This window comes from Entelurus aequoreus, linkage group LG05 (assembly GCF_033978785.1).
Source record: "Entelurus aequoreus isolate RoL-2023_Sb linkage group LG05, RoL_Eaeq_v1.1, whole genome shotgun sequence".
Lineage (NCBI taxonomy): Eukaryota > Metazoa > Chordata > Actinopteri > Syngnathiformes > Syngnathidae > Entelurus > Entelurus aequoreus.
Window position 1 is genome coordinate 66,976,942 of NC_084735.1, and position 15,713 is coordinate 66,992,654.

Below are 15,713 nucleotides of genomic sequence, written 5' to 3' on the forward strand. Positions count from 1 at the left end.
CAACTCTCATTTTACTGACCCAAGTTTGGTCCCCGGCAGTGTGAAGGGGGTCTTTTACTTTTTTTAAATTTTATTTTTTTTATTTTTACCCGGGCCAACCAAGACAGGTCGCATCTTGGACATTCCCGTTCTCTTTTTTTGCCGTTTTAATGTTTTTGATTGTTTTTTTAAACGCATGACACAAGAAACGCTTTTGGTCCTTTACTAACTAATGTGTACCGCGTGGGAATTTTGTACACCTCCGTAACAAACTGAACCCTGTGTACAGAAAAATATTATTACAAATACATGAAACCATTACATCCCTAATAATACGTCATCATTGTAAACTACAACATATTACAGCTTCATTTTGATGGAACACTAGCTTGTAAAAAAAGAATAATATATAACTGCCATTGCCATTGCCTAGGTTCAATCCTGGGCTCTTTCTGTGTGGAGTTTGCATGTTCTCCCCGTGACTGCGTGGGTTCCCTCCGGGTACTCCGGCTTCGTCCCACCTCCAAAGACATGCACCTGGGGATAAGTTGATTGGCAACACGAAATTGGCCCGTAGTGTGTGAATGTGAGTGTGAATGTTGTCTGTCTGACTGTGTTGGCCCTGTGATGAGGTGGCGACTTGTCCAGGGTGTACCCCGCCTACCACCCGAATGCAGCTGAGATAGGCTCCAGCACCCCCCGCGACCCCGAAAGGGACAAGTGGTAGAAAATGGATGGATGGATGGATGGATTGTCATTGCAAACTCATAAAGTTTACTATAATAGTTAGCTTAGTGCAATGCTTCTCAGTTATTTTATGTTATGCTCCCACTAAGAAGAAGAAAACTTTTTGCCCCACCCCAACTCTGTAATTAGTATCATTTGTCTATAAAATTGTTACAAGTGCACCTGTGCATAATATTGTTTCCTTATTGACACTAAAGAAAACAAAAAAGAAAACATAAATAGATACAGAGACTTTCAACAAATGTTGTTTTAGTCTGTAACAGAAAGATTGCATCAATTTGCCGGAAACATTTTTTTTTTTGACAACTTTAACAATTTGATACTGTAAAATGTAAATAAACTTAAATAATGATACATTCCAAATGATCAACAACATTAACTAAGGAGCAGAATGTATAGAACATTTTAACCTACAAACAAAATAAAACAATTAGCACTGATTTTTTCAAACCAAAATAAGGAAGTCAGGATTAATAGCTACGACAACCACGTTATGCATCGCACAGCTTTTGAAGCGTGATACTGCATGATACTGATAAAGCATCAGTCACACAAGCCCCCTCAGATGGGGGGACCCAGAGGGCAGCCAGTCCATCTCTATTTGAAAAGGACTGGGTTCGTGTTAGTGTTAGTGGAATACCGATGGACCACTCTGGACACCCCTTGTGTTCTGTCTACACAAAAAAGTCGAACTAACTGCACTTTCACCAGTTAACAAAAGCTTGTTCAATACTTTCTATTGAAAAACTGATACAATTATTTCTGAATGATACTTTAATGATCAAGAGACAGAATGACCCTTTTTCTCCATTTCAACAGCAAATCCAGGAATTGGAGGCAACATTATACAACGCTCTGCAGCAGGACAAGGTCCTCTTTCACCTCATTACTGTTATATCCTTAATGTCTTACATACTATTCTACATACAGTCCTAATATTGGAAACACAACCACATAAACTACACTCAAAACTACAACCACAATGTTAAACAAGTTAACTTAATACTTCTCTGACAGTAATTCCAACTGAATGAAGCAAATATGTCCCCTATTGAGTTTTATCCTCCTCCATAGGTGATCAAATACGGCGAGCCTCTGGACGAACTCCAGCGGGACGAGCTGCGATCGGCAGTGGAGAAGCTGAGGAGGCAGATGCTGAGGAAGAGTCGAGAGTACGACTGCCAAATCCTACAGGAGAGGATGGAGCTGCTGCACCAGGCACACCAGGTACTGTACATCCATGTGGGAAAATACAGCACAGACCAGAATCTCACTCATTGAAATTATTTTTGCAGAGAATTCGAGACCTTGAAGACAAGACAGAGATCCAAAGGAGGCAGATTAAAGATCTTGAAGAAAAGGTACAATAGACCCCCAGTGTATTACCGTGTTTTCCGGGCTATGGAGCGCACTAGTACTTAAGCTGCACCCATCAAATTTTTGAAGAAATACAAATATTTACATATATTAGCCGCACCGAATGAAAAGCCGCAGATATATACCAATATAAAAGATATTTGTAAATGTTTATTTACGTACCTTTATTGTTTTCAAACGGTGCCTGTAACACGGCAGTAAAACAGCTGATCAAACAAAACAGAAGCCATCGTCATGGACCCACTAGCTGCGGAAGCTCGCTTTCCGATCAGCTAAACAGACACAATAACTCCCTGGTGACGTTTTGGTGAATTTACGAAACTGAAACAAGTCAAAAAGAATGCCATTGTAAGTTCATAACAAATACACAGACACTTGTAAACGTGTTAGTATATTAGCTAATGCTAATGACGTTAGATTAATTACATTGCGATAGTACTTACAAATATGCATGAAAACACTCCTATAGACATCACACGTGGGACGGTTTAGTAAGTATGAATTGTTATAGTTATATTGTAATACTTACAAGTGTTGCTTTGAGTAGGGCAGCACGATTTTGAGAAATAAACCTAATTGCGGTTTTGCTCTCCAAAATTGCGATTCGATTTGCGTTTTTTTATATTGTATACATAAAAATGCATAAAAATGCAAACATAACGAGTGTAGGAAGACAAGTTGCTTTTAGACTGTCAATCTACATGTTCTTGTCTCAAGGTGCCACACATTTGAACAATATGCAATAATTTACTTTCAAAAATGTTTGGCTTTCTGCAGACAGACTCAGATCTTTTGTCTACATAATTTCTTAAACTAAAGAAATATTGGATAAATACTATACAGTGTTTATATTGTAACATAATACATAATTATAATACAAATAAACATTTAAGAGGATATAAATGTCTATTTATCATTACTGTAGAATTGTTTACCATTGTACTGTAATTGGAAGGTAAATAACTTTGTTATCCTAAATAAATAAACAAATAAATAAAATGGGCTCATTTCTGTAAGCAAACAATTAACCGAAATATATATTGAAAATCTTAAAGCGCATTTTTCTTCCAGTTGGAAAAATTAGGTCGGACGTTGTCTTTTTGTTTATTATCACTTGATCACGGCATTTTTGCTCGGTCGTCCGTGTTGATGGGCTCATATTGCCTATCTGATTTGAAGCTGAAACATTCCCCCTATGGGACATTTGGCTTTGTAATCGTATTTTTTCCTCTGAATTTGTGTTACTTTGCCACACTTCTCACCGGGGAGTCGCGAGGCTCTCTGTACTGTGTGTGTGTTGGCGGCGGCGGCCCGCTCTCGTCTCCGCCGAGACAAAGATTGTTAATGATGAAAAGAAGGGTCACTCTGTTCAGTTAATTCCAATGTTAAATAAACTCACTCAGGTGATAAGAGCGGTGCACAAAGATGTCTTTCTTTCTGTTTGAAGCGAAAGACGAACAAATGCGAGGCTCAATTCTGACTGGCAAACATGGCTGTCAGCCTCTTGTGGTTATTTACTGCATTAATTAAAACCTCGATGTCAATTCGATTCCGATTAATCGTGCAGCCCTAGCTTGGAGTGATGAATAAAGAATCCTTTCAAGCAGAAACGCTATGTAAGAATACTTCAGGTTCAAGGAACAAAACAGGATATACATTTTCAATCCGCAGCACCTGCAGTGAGAGAACTCGTTCAAAAGATGGCGCCATGACACAAACAATAACATAACCTTTTTAGTGTCTCTGTCGGTGTTCTATGAAAAGTATTTGTTGAATACAAATTATGGCTGTTAGAGGAAGAAACATTTGTAAATTAACCTCACCGTTTTATAAGCAGCAGGGTCAAAAGTGTGGAAAAAATTAGCGGCTTATAGTTCGGAAAGTACGGTATTTTTATAAATGAAAACTACAATGTCACTCAGTGATGAGAAAATGTCTGACAAGGTCGACCTTTTATGTAAAAAAAAAAAGTGAAGCATATTTGTCAGTTAGCAGGCTACCTCCTGGTTCAGGAATGATGTTGGACAACTATTTTTTGGAAAGTTCAATTAATGGCATAATTCCTTTATTCAGATGCTCACCAAATGTAACGTGTTTACCTTGTCGCATACCCCTTAGAATCTTGATAACTTTTTTACTAAAACCCTGATCTTATAAAAGTTTTGTCCGTATTAAAACATGAGCAGTTACTAAGCTTGCGCCCAGAGGATTGCATCGCTTAAATGATAAATACATATAAATGATAAATGGGTTATACTTGTATAGCGCTTTTCTACCTTCAAGGTACTCAAAGCGCTTTGACAGTATTTCCACATTCACCCATTCACACACACATTCACACACTGATGGCGGGAGCTGCCATGCAAGGCGCTAACCAGCACCCATCAGGGGCAAAGGGTGAAGTGTCTTGCCCAAGGACACAACAGACGTGACTAGGATGGTAGAAGGCGGGGATTGAACCCCAGTAACCAGCAACCCTCCGATTGCTGGCACGGCCACTCTACCAACTTTGCCACGCTGAGCAAAATAGCATGCACAATCCGTCTAGCATTGATTCATAGGTACAATATATGAAGATTATCAGAATACGCAAAATGCTGGGAGGAAAGAGGCAAATGTAATCGTTTAGCACTTGTAATGTGATTTATCAAGGCTGAAAGTGTGTTGTTTTTAGCGCTTCCATATGGAGTCTACTGACATATTATTACATGTATTAGGAATGGCAACAGCTGAGGATGCATGTGCAAGTTAGAGCCAGTTTGCCCCACAACAAGAGGATAGAGAAAAAGAAGGAGTTTATTGACTATGGCGTCGGACTACACTGACAAACTCAAGCAAAGCACGTTGGGTAAATCTCTACCATGTATCGAGATATCACTGACGTCACACTTGGGAAAGATGTCCCTAATTGGGTAAATTCCAAATGTTTCGATTAGAGGAAGTATGAAGGAAAGCAAGATTGTTTTTTAAATACACACGCCATGTGTCCATGGTTTGATTTTGGGACTTATGCAAATTCCAAATACACAAAAACAGATACCAATTAGTAAGAAAAGTTGGTTTTGCATAAGTAGATCCCCTTTGAATAGGGCAAAATTTTGCAGAATTTTGCACTTACAATCAATTGTGCAGACAGTCTTAGTAGATGACTCGCAACACGCCCACTAATAGTACGTGCAATTTCTATTTCTATTTATACCTTTTCATTTAGCAGTTGATATTTGAGTTATTAGTACAGTAGATCAAGCCCTAAGTCACTAATTGACCATCAAAAAAATGTTTTTGCTTAACAGAGATCGTAATGGTACATAAACATAAAACATTTCAGAGACAGGTTTTATATTCATTGCTACTAAGTTAGTTGGTTTGTTTGTTCGTTTTTTGTGTGATTTTAGTGTGTTTAGTTAGTTGGTTCGGTTAGTTCAGCTGTTCAAAGGGTAGGTCATATTCTAGTTAGTTCAATAAGTTAGACTTCATTGTTTATTAGTTTTGTTTGTTTATTAGTCAATAGTACAATAGTTTTAGTTAGATTAGCTAGTTTGTTCCAAAGATATATTTTTTCATGTGGTTAGTTCGTTAGTCCCGCCATCCCCCAATAAATTAGTTACTTACTAAGATAGTAGTTATTTTGGTCTGTGCTATAATTTCTTCATTCGGTTATGTTATTGGTTGGTTTGCTATGAACCAGGAAGTAGTCTGCTAATTTTTAAACATAGAAATTCATCACTCCACGGTTTTTGTTAACAGTCCAACCAATGCCCTCCTGGGTGACATTCTATTTTGTCATGTGTTGCCTTCAGGGTTAACTGAGGCCACCATCTTTGAAGAATGTTGTGATGAGTTTTATTTCTACACTATGTTCCTCTATGTGTGCCCCTGACGTGACTAACATGCTACATGTCCCTCTAATTCTCTCAACTTCTGTCTTTCTGTCCTCTTTTCTTGTTTTTCTCTTTGCAGTTTTTGTTTCTGTTCTTGTTCTTTTCTCTTGCCTTTATCCTTTGGCCTTGAGGTCTTTGGCGTGTTCCGTAGCAGAGGTGAGTCTGAGATGGAACGGGGTGGCCTATATAGAATTAGAAGATTTAGAGTAAAGATTTCAGCCATTTTGCCACAATGGAAAGTAAAAGTAAACGGTTTAAAGCTAGGTGTGCTTTCTTGGACACTCACTTCATTAGAAATACATCTTTTTGTCCTCTGCATCAACATCTTTTCACCTTTCACCAATATGCAGTAAGGCTCAGGGCCGATGAGGCACTGACTTAGTTTTTTAAACTTAAAGTTTCTGTGTTTTAACCAATGTTGCTCATTAATAGCATAACAACTAAAAGAAGACGAATAATTCAATTTAAAAAATAAATGTTGTTTTTGAATACTTCTTAATATTGTCTTTTTTAATATAATACTGAAAACCATTTGTTGTCTTGCTTTAAATTGTATAGATAAGTCCTTGCGCGGGCAGCACGTTGGAACAGGGCTTAGTGCGTGCCTCACAATAAAAAGGTCCTGGGTTCGATCCCCGGGCTCGGGGTCTTTCTGTGTGGAGTTTTCATGTTCTTCCCGTGACTGCGTCGGTTCCCTCCGGGTACTCCGGCTGGGTTGATTGGCAACACTAACTTGGCCCTAGTGTGTGAATGTGAGTGTGAATGTTGTCTGTCTATCTGGGTTGGCCCTGCAATGAGGTGTTGTTCAGGGTGTACCCTGCCTTTCGCCCGAATGCAGCTGGGATAGGCTCCAGCCATCCCCTGCAACCCTGAAAAATGGATGGATGGATGGAAGTCCATACGCATATCTGCGGGGTAACTATGTTAGTTAGGAAAGAACTACATAGTCAGCCAGTGATAACACGGAGAGGTCAGAGGAGGCAACCTTGTAAAAAAAAAGAAGACTTGTTAAAACACAGCTGGACTCACACAGTGTATTAATAAGATTACATTATTTTTCTCTACTAAAAGTTCTGTTAGTTTGTTGTAAAAGTCATCGCATAAACAGAAACAGGCACGTATCATCCAACCCATCAATGATTGATCATAAGGGATTGCGCAATCAGAGGGTAGGCTTCGCTCTCGGCTGTCTCATCTCCGGATGATCAAGAAATGTGCAAATTCAACAATTTGTACTGAATAAATTGTGGAAGTTAAGGGTGTCCAAAAAATCCCAAAATCATTGGATTAATCATGTATATGTACAGATTAGTCCTGCAAATTATTTTGATTGTACATGCTCCTTTATTTTAACCGCAAATGTTTACCCAAAGGCGGCGTGGGTTGTTTTGTACATTAGTGCAAAGATGAGTGAAGAGACTCCAACTGCTCTTTTTGCTGGCAAATTTTCCTTAGGAAACCCTGACAGAAATTAGATGCAACTGTTACCAGGTTTGCGCAAAAAGACATACATACATTCAAAATTTAAAAAATGTTGACAATAAACTTGCATTAGCGTCAACATATTTTTGTAGGTTCATTTAAATTATGGAAGCAAGTAATTCACTGCGATTACTCACGATTAATGTAAATTCAGAAGTGTGATTAAAATGAATAAAAAAAATAATATTTGACAGAATTAGTTGAAATTGATTTAAAGTGGTCATATTATGATTTTTTTTTCTACAAACACTTCCTTGTGGTCTGCATAACATGTAATTGTGGTTATTTGGTCAAAATAAGGCATAGATTATGTTTTACAGACCTTCTTCAAGCTTATTTCTGACCGTCTCTTCTGGATGCGCCGTTTTGTGGGCCGTCTTATTTACGTGGTTTACTTCGACAGTGTCTCCTCCCTGTCATCTTTGTTGTAGTTTTTAGTGCTTCCATATCGATTCCATGGACAGATATGAGTACTGTATTTTTCGGACTATAAGTCGCAGTCTTTTTCATAGTTTGGCCGGGTTCCAGTGCGATTTATATGTGTTTTTTTCCTTCTTTATTATGCATTTTCGGCAGGTGCGACTTATACTCCGGTGCGACTTATACTCCGAAAAATACGGGTATGTGTATAACAATACGTTACTTTGCATTAGAAATGGCACCAGTCTGCCTCACAACAATAGAATAGAGAAAAAGAGGGAGCTTATTGACCACAACGTCGGACTACAATGGCACAAAGATCTACGGGTAAATTTTTACCTTATACGGAGATATCCGCTGACCTCACATGTGTGGAAAAACATCGCAAATGGGTAAAATTCCAAACAGCTCGTTTGTAGAAAGTATGAAGGAAGGCAGGATCGTTTTATAGATATCACTGCCATGCCTCCATCGTTTGATTTCACATTTTTGTGTATTTTCCCAAATATACAAAAACAGGTACCAATAGGTTAGAAAAGTAAGTTTTGCATAATAGGTCCCCTTTAAATTACACAAAAACTACATTTACAACACAGTTTAATGGACAAATATGAATATTATTTTAATGCCACTTGTGACAGTTTGACCCCCCCACTGTCATTGTTTGCCCTTAAACTTCCTCTCATACTGTGCACATTTGTTTGGAAGTACAACATGGCTCTGAACGGGTGGTTAAAAGAGTCAGAGTGGGGCTGAGGGCAGGTGTATTCACCTATATAAAGCCCTGCATAATAGGTCCCCGTTAAATTGCACAAAAACTACATTTACAACACAGTTTAATGGACGAATAGAATATTATTTTAATGCCACAATTGTTTATTTTTTGTAAATTTTTCATGATGACAAATGAGGGTTCCTCACCTGTGTCCCCTGACCTGACCACACTTCACTGCCACTGTGACACTGTAACCATACTCTCTTTCATTTAGGCACTTTCAATACTACATGTAAAATCAAGCCTACAATTATTTATATCCTGACAAAATTTCCAGTTAAAGTAATTTTGCTGACCTTTTTATTTGCTTTTATGGCACATAAACTGCTCGATACCCAGTGAGATAAATTGTGGCTCTCTACAACCACGAGGTCGTATTATGAGGATATTTTAATAATTTAATTAAATTAGACACCAATTTTAACTTTTTCCCCGTCCATTTTTTGTTCCTGCAGGTGGTGCATCAGCTCCGAGATCCCATTTGTCACTGCTTCTGTGTTATTTATTCGCCGTTGGAGTGTGGAGCAACAGTGGTTCTATGTGTGGTGGTAGGATACAAGTCAATGGATGTTGGCCATGGACGCTCACTCTTATTTTATTTTATTTTATTTTTTTATTTTTTTTAAGTGGGTCTCTCAGGATGCAGGGCTGCAAGAACAATATGCACTCACACACACATATACACACAGCAACATAATACATACATGCAAATGCTGATGCATGTCCATATTGACAAACATGCTTTGACAAATCCAAAACCAAAGCCCGGGAAGTAAATGATGTCTCTGCCATGCAGGGTAATAATTAATAATATTGTGTGTCAGCCGTCAGTGTTTGGGGAAAAAAAACCTGACCCGCCCACAGCTGATTGTCTCTTCTTTCAAGCCTAACATGGACCATCAGACTGTTTGGACCCTGCTGAGGTACAGACACTAACTTGAAGGACACTAAAGAGGAACTATGGACTGGATTGTCAACACGTAGTTTTTCCTCCAAAGGCAGCAAATTGTTTTTTTAACAGCTCACTATCCCTGATATACACAAACATGTTCATATGTACATTCTTTTATTCCTTGTTGTTCTGTGAATGGTCACACTTCTACCGCTTACAGCAGCTCGAGCAGTCAAACTTCACAATTTCAAATTTAGAAAAATTACGTGGAATTTTTTGTGATGACGGCTGCAAAGATGAAACTGCAGAAAAAAAAATGTTGAATGTGGAATATTTGCCTCCCTGTTTCCTCTAATCACCACCATCCAGTCAACTGCAGGAGGAAGTGTAGTTGCTCTTGCTAATCAGCAGAGGGCAGCTTTCTCCTAAAGTCCAATCACCCTTTAAGAGTTTATCAGGCTTGTAAATATTTAAACATATATTAGGATCATGATTGGTTTAAGTTACTATCGATCTTCAAATCCTAAAAAAAATATGGAAACAAAACTAACCATTTTGTGTATTTTTGCTAACCTTAATACTTAAAGCCCCTTTACTGATAACAAAGGTCCAACAAGCCCTGCAATATTAATGATATCATGAGTATACATTACATTCATGACTTCCCAGTGGAATGACTGAGACAGTTTTTGTGCAAACTTTGCTGACAAGCAGTTGCCTTAAATGCACCTCCCCCATCCTTTTGCCTGTACATTACTAACATTAACCGGTTTGTTCCCCTCCCCAGGTGGTTGATATTGTGTAATGTATATTTAAAATCTATATATATATATTGTTTTTAAACTCACAGAGGATTTTTTTATCGGTCTTCCAACAAGAGTTGAACCCCCTGACCCCGCCACCCACTCCTACTTTCACGTAGACGATTAAATAAACAAAAAGTCAAATGTGTTGTTTGACTTTGATGGATGACATTTTTGCTCTTGTTTGTTTTTCTTCGATAAGCCTCGGGACAGCAGGTGTCAAAAAAGCCAGAGAGCGCTGAGTCGGGAGGTAGCAGGTGCTTGCCTGACAAGAACGATACACATCCATCCACTTGTTTCACCACTTGAGCACACATCAGGTCAACATAGAGCCAGGTAGACATACTTTGAATATAATGAAATGATTTACCAAACATACATGAGATATTATGCCCTGCACCCACTTGTATTTGTTTATTTGTTGGGGGGAAAAAACCTGCATTTGTACAAATGTACAAACCATAAACAGCTGGTGCGCTGGTGCTCTCTGCTCTTATGTAATCATAAAATTGGTGACTAAGACATGGCCGTCCCTTGGTGGACCAAGGCTAATCTAGTCATTGGAGCACGCCACATAAAAACAACAAGGTCATTTGCCATATTGTTAGAAAACAATTGTTAATTTTTTCATTACTTTACTGTAAGGTAAGAACAACATTTGATAAAGGGTACGCCATTTTTTGGAGATCATTACTGTATTTTGTTTGCACAGTTGGACCAGATGTGACAAATACCGTAGCACTATTATAGTTAAGGCCTGAACTGTGCGACTGGTGGGAAAAAGAGAGCTCTTGGCGGTGGCCGAGATTTTATGTGACGTTTTGGAGCCTCTGGAAATCTCAATGTTCCAGGCAACTGCCTGCGTTTGTCTAATGCAGTGGTTCTCAAATGGGGGTACGCGTACCCCTGGGGGTACTTGAAGCTATGCCAAGGGGTACGTGAGATTTTTTTTAAATATTCTAAAAATAGCAACAATTCAAAAATATTTTATAAATATATTTATTGAATAATACTTCAACAAAATATGAATGTAAGTTCATAAACTGAACATCAAATCAAGTAGACTATTCCATTCATTACCATAAAGCCAGAGTTTCCCCCATGCCATGATGGTTTGACCCTCACTAAAATGTCTGTCAAAAAGAACTGTGAAAAGAAATGCAACAATGCAATATTCAGTGTTGACAGCTAGATTTTTTGTGGACATGTTCCATAAATATTGATGTTAATATTTCTTTTTTTGTGAAGAAATGTTTAGAATTAAGTTCATGAATCCAGATGGATCTCTATTGCAATCCCCAAAGAGGGCACTTTAAGTTGATGATTACTTCTATGTGTAGAAATCTTTATTTATAATCAAATCACTTGTTTATTTTTCAACAAGTTTTTAGTTATTTTTATATCTTTTTTTCCAAATAGTTCAAGAAAGACCACTACAAATTAGCAATATTTTGCACTGTTATACAATTTAATGAATCAGAAACTGATGACATAGTGTTGTATTTTACTTCTTTATCTCTTTTTTTCAACCAAAAATGCTTTGCTCTGATTAGGGGGTACTTGAATTAAAAAAATGTTCACAGGGGTACATCACTGAAAAAAGGTTGAGAACCACTGGTCTAATGATTAAGTCCGCCCCTGGTCTAAAATTGTATTTGGTTTTTGCTTCCAAAAACTCTAATCACATACTCATTCAATTTGCATAATTGGCCATTACACATTTGCAAAAAGTGAGTAAAAAAAAAAACATGCAAAAGCAAAACAAATATGATCAAAGCAACAAATGTATTAATTCTATCAAACCATTTTTTGTTGTCACAAACCATACGTACTACTGTAAACCTGTTGGGCCTAAAGCAGCACTCAAGAGCCGAGACCCCAGATGAGGGTGTGCAAGGTTTCCCCATCTCACCGTAGAAGAAAAGCGGTGGTAAAAAATGTGTCTTAGTGACAGAAAAAAAAGACAGAAAATTACGCCGCAGAAAAGGGGTGCCATTTGTTGGTCTTGGATATTTTCATTATTTATTTAAATGATCCACAAGGAAATTAGATATTTACCGGTATTTGTATTTTTATATATATATATATATATACATATATATATAGTTTTTAATGCCATTCGTAATGTATTTAAATATGTGACCCTTGATTAGGACAGGCAGTGTTTCCCCCTCCTCCCAGAGATTAAAAGTTGAAGCTACCCCAGCAGGCACAAGACATTGATACAATGTTGATTATGCATGTATTTTTTTTAAACTGACTTCTAAACAACGTTGCAAAATAGTTTTGTGTAAATTGAGACGACCTTGATGTCTAATGTTGGATCCACGTTGTTGGTTGGGAAATTACCAAATTTCAATGGTCAAATCAACGTCTCAACCTGACATTGAATAAACGTCGTCAAAAATCGTGTTGTTTCAACGTTGTATTTGTGTTGTAAAATATTGGTTAGGAAATGACCAAACATTCAATGGTCAACTCAAAATCAGAACGCAATATTGATTAAACGTTAAATGTTTTTCCAACGTTAGGTTTGAGTTGCACTACGTCAAAACCTAATTCAACAATTTGTCAATGTTATTTTAATGTCTTGTGCCTGCTGGGACCTGGGAATAAAAATGCTGAAAATTGACTCTTAGAAAAAGTGGTGTTTCAAGCCACTTTTGGGATTCTGCTGGAACCCCTGATGAGGCTAGGCGAGGTTTCCCTCACTTAATATATTGTACAAGTACCTGCTCCCTCTCTCTCTTCTTATTCTCTGGCAGACCAGGTGTGTGTTATAATGGGTTTGTACATATAAATATAAATAAAAATATATTTGTGTGTTGAAAAAACTTTTTTAGGATGTACAACAGTGATTTATTGAGGCTTTTAAAGCAGCAGAGATAATCATGGTATTAAAAATGGATGACATGTAGGCTAGCTGGTAAAAAACAAAAGAAGTTGCTTCTGGCCTATAAGTGCATGTTCAATAATGCGTGATGTAATGATTGCATGTAAGACAGTTCTAGGTGGTCCTGATTGGTTTGGCCTCAAAGGCCTTACAGCAAGCGAGACTTTTGGAGAAGTGGGTAAGTGGGCCACACTCTCTCTCACACACACACACACACATACGTCAACAGGAGTTCATTCCAACTGTGTGTATGAAAAGCTCTCATTTATCTCTACCCCTTAATGTCTCTCTCCATTATAAGTGCATTAATTATTACAGGCGTGCAACTTAGAGGAAAGCAAACAATTTGATGCGATTGAAAGTGTTGCTAAGCAACACAAGAGAAGATTGGGCAGCTATATCCTGTCTGGTGTTCCATACCAGATGCTGCTGAAATCACATTAAAAAAGATGAATTCTACATTTTCTTGGCAGGCACATGTTATCCACAATAACATTGCAGCTGTATTGATAAAGGTCTGGTGAGAGTATATTTTTCATAATGGTACAAAAAAGATGTCTATATTAAACTTTATTATTGTAGTGTCAGATTTTCAAATATAACTATCATATTTCATCTGACTACGTCTTTTTCTGTGCAAGTGTACATATTGAATGTCTAGTAGGTGAACATTTTTATTATATATTAAAATATGGATTTGTAATCAATATTAACTCTGCATTATTTTATAAATGTTATTCTAATGTTTACAGTACTTATCATACTTATTTACATTACATATTTTGGATACTTTGTCATCTATAGACCGATAACATTTCTAAGGTTAATTTAACTTACTCCTATAATGTGTTGTCATTAGTATTATTATATTAAGTCTTTATTTATTTTAATTATTTATAGATTATTTGTTATGTCTACCATATATAATATAAATATATAACAGTATTTAATTTAACCACAATCAAAAAGTCCTTTATTTCCTCTAATTTAGTTGTGATAGGTTCAGTACCTCATAAAACTGTAATGGTATTTGTGATAACACTGGAGTTTTGGGGGGTTATTTCTCCGTTCAATTCGGATGTATAAATATGAATCATACTATTACTATATTAAATGTAATTGAAATATATGTTTCACTTTATTTCTATATAGTTAAATATAGTGTAATTATTTATTTGTATTATATATTATTATATGCCATTTATAATGTATTTAAATATATGTAAAAACATTTTTTATTAAAAGACAGAAAACATTTTAAACAAGTTATTAGAGGGTCCACTGTCATTTGCTGTAATAGTGTAAGTGTAGTGAAACCTAATACACACTTTATACGCACTCCTCCACCACACACACACCTTCTCACTCCTCACTTCAACCCTCCTCCTCCTGTGTCACCAGTGCAGACTTCCAGCATGGCAGAGCAGGATGAGAGGGTAGAGTACGACCTACCACTACCAGTGTACTTGGCCAGACCCGCGTCTACAGAACAAGCAGTTCGACAGAAATACGGCGGCCTGTTCTGCAGCGTGGAAGATGCGTTTGAGAGCAAAACATTAGACTTTGATGCCCTCAGCGTGGACCGGAGGAGCTCACATAGCCTGAGGGCCTCCAGCAGGGAAACACCAGCAGATCTAAGGGGTCCACATGATGCTGCTGGTTCTGGTGGTGAGGACATGGACATCGAGGTGAGCAGTGTGTCATTGTTGACTTTTCATTTGACATAAAAATGGTTTTCTGTGGTAATATTTTAGTAAAATAACATATTTTATTGTGTACAGTCGTACAGTTACATCAGTGATAACTTATCAGAAGTTAAATGTGATCATTACAGTTGCAACCTTCTCCTACAACAGAAGGCCTCTATTTTTTATTTAAACTTGAATTTTATTTGTAAAATAATGTTCAACAATTGTTTTTGTGTGCAAAATATCAATTTCAACATAATTAAAACATCATTTTGTAAACCTTCCAGACCAACTTTGACCGCGAAAAGAACCCAGTTGTACATTACAATAAAATTGCAATACAATGCTGGTGAGAATATTCTGGTAAATTGCCATTCTACTCTTTATCAGTGATGGAGCAGGAAAAGGGCTAGGAATACACTTAGCATCAGAAGGTAATAATGTCACAAAAGCAAACATGTCAACGTTGAATAAATGTTATATGAAGTTTCCCATCAAAATTTGTTGACGAACAAAATGCCATCAACTGCTCATAATGAATAGTTTGGTTCATTAGTACACATTTAAGAATGCATGGTTGATTTAAAAAACAATTGGTGATTGAACTCATTTAACACATTGGCAAAAACAGTAATTATACAAAACCCAAAACCAGTGAAGTAAAAACAGAATACAATGATTTGCAAATCTTTTTCAACTTATATTCAATTGAATACACTGCAAAGACAAGATATTTAATGTTCGAGCTGAGAAACGTATTTTTTTTTGCAAATAAT

General features: G+C 37.1%; 1 protein-coding gene across 2 annotated transcripts in view; it reads left to right on the forward strand.

Moving 5' to 3' along the window:
* jakmip2 (janus kinase and microtubule interacting protein 2) overlaps nt 1–10,521 on the forward strand; it is an 83,503-nt gene extending 72,982 nt beyond the window's left edge. The window contains exons 21-25 of one of the 2 annotated variants that reach the window (XM_062048705.1): nt 1,546–1,596; nt 1,801–1,953; nt 2,022–2,087; nt 6,064–6,140; nt 9,117–9,254. In XM_062048705.1, coding sequence (XP_061904689.1) covers nt 1,546–1,596; nt 1,801–1,953; nt 2,022–2,087; nt 6,064–6,114 — 321 coding nt within the window. In that variant the 3' untranslated portion in view covers nt 6,115–6,140; nt 9,117–9,254. Of the gene's footprint in view, nt 1–1,545; nt 1,597–1,800; nt 1,954–2,021; nt 2,088–6,063; nt 6,141–9,116 lie in introns of both variants that reach the window. The other variant, XM_062048704.1, reaches the window with a different exon arrangement.
* The last annotated feature ends 5,192 nt before the right edge of the window (nt 10,522–15,713 follow it).